Source organism: Vigna angularis, chromosome 1, assembly GCF_016808095.1.
Source record: "Vigna angularis cultivar LongXiaoDou No.4 chromosome 1, ASM1680809v1, whole genome shotgun sequence".
In the NCBI taxonomy this organism is placed as follows: Eukaryota; Viridiplantae; Streptophyta; class Magnoliopsida; order Fabales; family Fabaceae; genus Vigna; species Vigna angularis.
In genome coordinates this window covers 3362251-3369342 of record NC_068970.1, presented here as the reverse complement: position 1 = coordinate 3369342, position 7092 = coordinate 3362251, and the positions used below count along the sequence as shown (strand labels likewise).

General features: G+C 30.9%; 1 protein-coding gene across 1 annotated transcript; it reads left to right on the top strand.

The window, feature by feature from the left end:
- Positions 1-1859: 1859 nt before the first annotated feature.
- LOC108336324 (MYB-like transcription factor EOBI) lies at positions 1860-4033 on the top strand. The gene is made up of 3 exons (XM_017572741.2): positions 1860-2210; positions 2613-2742; positions 3018-4033. Exons 1-3 carry the CDS (start codon positions 2054-2056, stop codon positions 3673-3675), a joined length of 945 nt encoding a protein of 314 aa, XP_017428230.1. The 5' UTR covers positions 1860-2053; the 3' UTR covers positions 3676-4033.
- The last annotated feature ends 3059 nt before the right edge of the window (positions 4034-7092 follow it).

Sequence of the window (7092 nt, the reverse complement as noted above, 5' to 3'; positions counted from 1 at the left end):
TTTTCTTTAAAATTAAAAGCTGGATCTATATGTGATAATTGTGAATAAAGTTTAACGTAAAAGTTGCGAGAGAACAAAGTTTCTTTCAAGCTGCATTGAAAATCGACTAATAATCTTGCAGGGGAAAGTTACCTTTCGTTTGGGAAAAGGTGAAAAACATAAATATTTTACGAAGAAACAATTTTAAATATGCAAATAAAACTAAAACGATGTTGTGTGAAGCTGATGAAGATGAAAAATGGTCCCCGGAAAGGTGGTAAAAATTCAAAGGGTAGTAAATGAAAATTTGATTGCAGCCGTCCTAGACGAGGCACATGACACAAAATGTATAAATCTTGGCCTTATTAAATTGCACCATTACTTACAGAGAGAGTGAGAAATTTTCATTTACTACACAGAACTGTAGTCTACTTTCGATTTCAATGCCTCAGATTAGTGCCTGAAGTGCTCGGTAATATCACCAATATTAAATCCTTATTTATTACCAAACACTTCATCTTTAATTCCCTAAGTATTGAAGATTGTTAAGCGTGTGTGTTGTTTATTACTTCCTTCGACCGTTTACGGACACATCTTCATGTTTCTCACTAAACAGAGACATGACATAAACCAAAATAACATTTAGCCTATCACGATACAAGCTTTGCTTGACACAACTCCTTCAACTATTGCCATTTAACTCAAATTGATCTCCTCCACCTCCATCATTTCAGAGTGGCCTATATTAAAAGTAGAGAAGGTTTGATGACGTGACTCAGATAGAAAGAAAAGAGCAAATTAACAAATTCATCAATTAATTTGGCTTTAATTGCTATATATGTATAAAAATAAAATAAAAAATTATTGAAAAGTTAACTTTAAATTTATCTTAATCTTGTAAAAATAATTTGTAAAATAAAGTTTGTATCATTTTATATATTATAAATTAATTTTATTTTTAGTTAATATGTTATTTCCAACACATTTTTTTATATTAACACATAATAAAACTAGATATTAATGGATGATTTAATTGTTAAAATATAAAGAAAGTTTCACATTGAATGAAACAAGATGAATATAAATTTATATCTACATAAAATAAGAAACTTTTTAAAGTAATATAAAAAACATGCAAGTCCCTGAAAGTTTAACCAAAAGTAGAGAATATCTTAAATTTAATTCAATATTATAAAACTTCTTATAACATAATATTTACACATATTTTTATATTCTAAATTAACATTACATTAATGGAGACTTTCAATTTGGATTGATGCGTAAGAACGAGTGAAATGACTCTTCAAAATGGTTTTATTTTTATCTAACAGGTACACTAGAGTTGACAAGTTGAGAATGAGACATGAAATGCCTTATCTTATAATTGTGGTATATATATACCCTTTTGAATATATGTTTAGAAAGATAGAAAAGAAGGCCATTAATTATTGTTTTCACCAAAAATGAACCATTGATTATTTTTTGAAGCCACGTTATTTTAACTAAATAAAAACAAAAATTACAGGAAATTTAATATTTGTTAAATATGTAACGATATCGAAAGCAGGTGTATTTTGTCATGTGCAGAGGAAGATATTTGTGTAAGTAGTATGAACACAGAAAGAGAGGAGAGGAGGGAGTCCGTGGTCAGACAGAACAGCTGGTAACTTGAAAACGCTTAAAGTAAAGATTGAAAGTGTGTTGTGTTGTGAGCATTGGTACGCACGCGCACACAAGAAAGAAAGAAAGTCAAAGTGTGATACTTAAAAACTATAATTAATTATGCTCCAAATTACTACACATTCTTAAGTGTTACTTAATTAATCATCTTCTCTCTCTTCCATCGTTTTCCCTTTCTCCCACATTTTGCAAAGCCCCCTCCTTCCGTATTTATAAGAACCTCACCCTTCTTTATCTCCCTTGTAACAATCCAATCCAACACAACTCAACTCCCTTTTCTCTCCCTTTCTCAATCTCAATCTCCATCCACCGCCAAACTCAAACACAACCCAACAAACAAACAAACCAACCTCTTTTCTTCTTTCCTTTTGATACAACCTTAGTTGCGTCACCAATGGATGAAAAACCAAGAAGAACCTGCAACACCCTTTTGACTGACGACGAGATCGACCTTCGACGAGGCCCTTGGACCGTCGATGAGGACCTCACTCTCATCAATTACATTGCCACTCACGGCGAAGGTCGCTGGAACACCCTCGCCCTCTCTGCTGGTATATATCTCTTAATTCATTCAGATTTCTACTTTTCGATCTTCCACCGTGATTCTGGTGTCATCTCTACCTTTTAATTGTTCCAATGGATTTTGGGTAGCCAAAGTTCAATTCTTTTGGTTTTGTGGATAAGTTTACAGATATGTGTATGGCATATAAAATTCATGAATATTGGTTGGTGGTAATTGCTCGGGCGCACCCACTTGTGAAAAAAGGGAAAAGAAAATGAATTGATGCTTCCTCTCTCAATCATTAACGTTTCAGAAAAAGAAAGTGCCATATAAAGGAGGCTGGGAATGCTCTTTCGTTTTCCCTCCTTTGCAGTGTTGTGTTATTTATACCGGCTGTGCTTTACCAATCTGAGTAATAAGTTATATAACCTTTCTCCTCATGATTTCATAGGGCTGAAACGAACGGGGAAGAGTTGCAGATTGAGGTGGCTCAACTATCTTCGTCCTGATGTTCGACGTGGAAACATCACGCTTGAGGAACAACTTTTGATCCTGGAGCTCCATTCTCGCTGGGGAAACCGGTAATTAATTACCCTAAATATGCATGCATTCGTTTCAAAATACCTATTCTTCTTTTCTATATCTTATGCATAAACTGTTGAACATCAAATCAAGGACCTTTAATTATTATTATTATAAATCATTTAACGATTCTGATATTACAGTAAATGTTTTCGTGTGGGATAAAAACAGTGACAACCAAAAGAGAAAGCAATATATATTATATATTAAGAGTTTTTCTTTTAGTAGAAATATATGTGCTTTATTATTAACTACTGTTTATGGGTGGGTTCAGATGGTCGAAAATTGCTCAATATTTGCCTGGTAGAACGGACAATGAGATAAAAAACTATTGGAGAACTCGTGTCCAAAAGCATGCGAAACAGCTCAAATGTGACGTGAACAGCAAACAGTTCAAGGACGCCATGCGTTACCTTTGGATGCCGAGGTTGGTGGAACGCATTCAAGCAGCTGCAACTGCAACTGCCTCGGTCGCCACCAACAATGCATACAACTCTGAGAACAACATTAAAAACAACCAAATAGAGGTTCATAATCTCAAGGACAAAATGGGATTAATCGAACCTTCTCTCATGAACAACGACTTCGTGGGTTCCTACGTCATGCAAAGTCACACCCCAGAGAACAGTAGCACGGCTTTGTCGTCATCAGACTCGTTCGGGACTCAAGTCTCAACAAAATCCGATCTCACCGATTATTACAGCGTTCCGGTTAGCAGTAACAATAACAACGCTACTCCTGCAGATTATTATCAACCCTCTCAAATGAGTTACTCCAATTGCATCAGCAGCCCACCCGGGTTTTTGCCTCAAGGATTGGATTTTCAATCCCTAGATCCGTGGAACCTGCAGAATGGGGACTCGTCTGACAATTTTTGGAACGTCGAAAACATGTTGTTCTTGGAGCAACATCTCATGAACGACAACATGTGAAACATTCGAACTCAAAAAAAGAAAAAAAAAAAAACTTAGATGCAATTCTTTAAGTAAGTTTAGCGCTGTATTTTAATTAAAGTTAAAGTTAACGTTTATTGAAGTGAAACTTTAATTTTAATTGAATAATAACAGCACTAAAAATAAGAGTTGTTTTCAAGTTGTAGTATTTTACAGATACCAAGAGCAGGTGGAAGTAGAAAAAAAAAATAGGACATCAAATAAATAAATTATTCATGTGTAGGTATACAAAATCCATGATGATGATGGAGGTGTTATCTGAAAAATGTGGATTAAGGAATTTATTGGGGATTATTTTTCAGCCTATTATAAGTGGTTTATTGTAATGGTTGTTTTCTTTATAGATGATTTGATTCTTTGATACTATTAGCCATGTTCTGTTTTAGTTTTGATTCGATTCTGGTTTTCATTCTCTTGCTTTGTTTAGTAGGTAGCTAGTGAGGGCATTATAGATGGAGAATGGTAGAAAAAATAAATAATAATTTAAGAAGCACACTTTGTAATTTTCTTGCTTACAAGTGTTATTATATTAGATTATGAGTAATCCCACTCTTGAAAGCTTGTCCATGGGACCTGAACCAGCCCCTATCTTCCAAAGTTTCTAGATTGGAAAAGAAAAGGTGGTAATTTTTTAGACGTGGTAGAGTATTATTGGTGACCAAGCTCCAATCTTGAAGTTGGCCATTAGGGAAATTTTCTTTTATAAAGTTCCAAAATATGCCCCCAAAGTACCACCTCCAATAACCCTAATTCTTCTCACTGCCTTTCGTACGGATACCATTATTTTTTTCACTCACCTCCAATCCTTCATCGGTAATATCACACTTTCACCACCCAACTTTATTCTTAAATACTTCATTAATGCCTCCCTCCATTACACGTGTCACCCAACAAAAACTCTCAATACTACCAACTTTTTATTATCAAATTATAAAACCTTTTAATAACTATGTTTTTGGTAGTATTATAAAAACAAATTACTCGATTCGACCATATCCGACTCAATGTTGATCACTTAGTGAATTAATCTAATCCAATTTATTTATTAATAAATTAAAAAATATGAATCCAATTTGTTCCATAATGACTTTGTGACTCATTTTTACTTAACTTCTTTTTCACCTTTTTTTTTCAGGATTCTTATAACATGTTATCAAATTGAAACAATAATAATTGGACCAATTGATATAAAAAAATATTTTGCATAGATAGAATAAGCATTTGAGTTGTAATATCTTTTATTTCATTAAATAATTAATTAATTTGATTTCATTAAAAGAAATTAAAAAAATAAATGAGTTGGTGAGTCAATCTGGCCACGGGTTCAACCGGGGTGAGTCGGATTTTTAGTGAACTAGGTCAAAATTAGATCATTAAAGTTTCACATTTTTTCAATTCAACCCAATCCAAATCCGTGATAAACCAGATTAGTTTACGAATTTCAGACATGTTTTGACAACAATTTTTTTTTTTTGTATTACCTTATTACCATGTGAAATGTGAAATGTAGGATATACCGGATCAAACTTTTTTTTATGAAATAATTAAAGCCTTTAAATGAAAAAAAATGATAAATTAAACTAGAATTGTTAATAAATAAATAGACAAATTTTGTTATATTTTAGTCTTCTGGAATTCCTTTAGGTGGGTCCCGGGGATTGAATGCCACGGTGAATTCCAACGTGGATATCGTGTGGGTCCCGCCCTGGCTTGACTTGAAAGTTGGAAGTCGCTTCCCCTGGTCCCACACACCGAGATTGATTTTCAATTTGATTTGAGTTGCATTTGCATTTGAATTTGCATTGCGGGTAGAAAATCAAATTTGGCACTGAGAATAAAATTAAAGTCTTGTTTGGTCCGCACACTTTTTAATTTTCCTTTATTTCTTTGTGTTGTGGAGTCCAGTTATACAATACTTTTTCTACTTTCAACTTTTCTAATTCCTCTACTCAACCTCGATACGTTTCTCGTACGTATAAACCATTCTCGTTTTCTAAGCAAAATACAACCCTCATTCTTACAACTCCATTTTTATTTTATTTTTCACACTAAAATAGGTAAGTACTAAAATTCATTTCTATTTTCCTTTTAAGGAGTTAATTTATTTTTATTTATACAAATTATACACGTATTTAGAAAATAAATTTTCATTTAAATGTAAATTAAATTATTTATTTTGAGAAATAACAAAATTTCGTAAAGATATAGACATTGTTTGACATTAATTATGGTTGGTTAGTTTCCATTTGATGTTAGTTTATTTTGTTCATCAATTAACAGGTATTAAAGTTTTTTTTATCAATATAGATAAGAGATATTTGTCGTGTTACTCAAAGTTTTATCAATCATTTTTAATTCATATAAATTAGAGTTTTATCAAACTACATTAGAAATGATTTATTAGTCAACACCACTCACATTTTTCTCAATCAATATTTGTAAGACAATTTTCTTTTGCCAATGTTAACTGAAAAAATATTAATGAACACTGATAAAAAAAAGTCAACAAAAAAATATGATTATTATATCCTCACTTATATTACTAAAAGATAACTTAGCCCACAAGAATCAATGAACATCTCTATTAACATTAACAAGAAAACTCGCGATAAATTTTGGCTAAAAAATACTCTTTATCAACATTGATTTAAACGTCATAAATTGATATTTTTAATTTATATAGTAATTAAAATATTCTATCTAAACAAAATTTTAAATGTTTTAAATGTTTTAAATCTTTTAAATTACAAAAGTTTAATTTGATTTATTTTAATTTTCCTAATATTGTTAATTTTTCTATTAAATACAATATCAAGGGGGTTTTTTTGTGACCTTAATTTTTTAAGAAAGTATTAAAGCAATTAATCATACGTAATAAATATTACTAGTTACACTGATCTGCTTCATAAGGTTCGTCTAAAGAGAAAATAGTTAAATTAATTTCTTCATGAAATAAAATTAATGTATAAAAATTTTGTCAAAAAATATCTCACGCTTTCTAGATTTTATTTTTAATTTATATGGTGTGTTAATTTTGATTTATAAAAAAACTATTTTCAATTTTTTTAAATATCGTTCAAGTATGTTTATGATTTTTCAACAGTGACATATCTTAGAAAAATAAAAGCATTTTAAGACATATAAATTTTAAGACATTAATTTTTAACGATTTTGTTAGAAATTTTAAATAAAATATATAAATTGATGTAAGTCTTAATTTTGTAAATCGATTTTAGAGATTGATTTAAAATCTATTTTTTAATGTGGTATTAAAGTTGCTGTTAAAATCTATTATAAAAAAATTAGATGTTTGTTAGATATATTGTTGTATTTATTGTCGAATAATTTAAAAAATATACATATTTTGGTGTGAAAGACGTTCCATGTCAATTATAA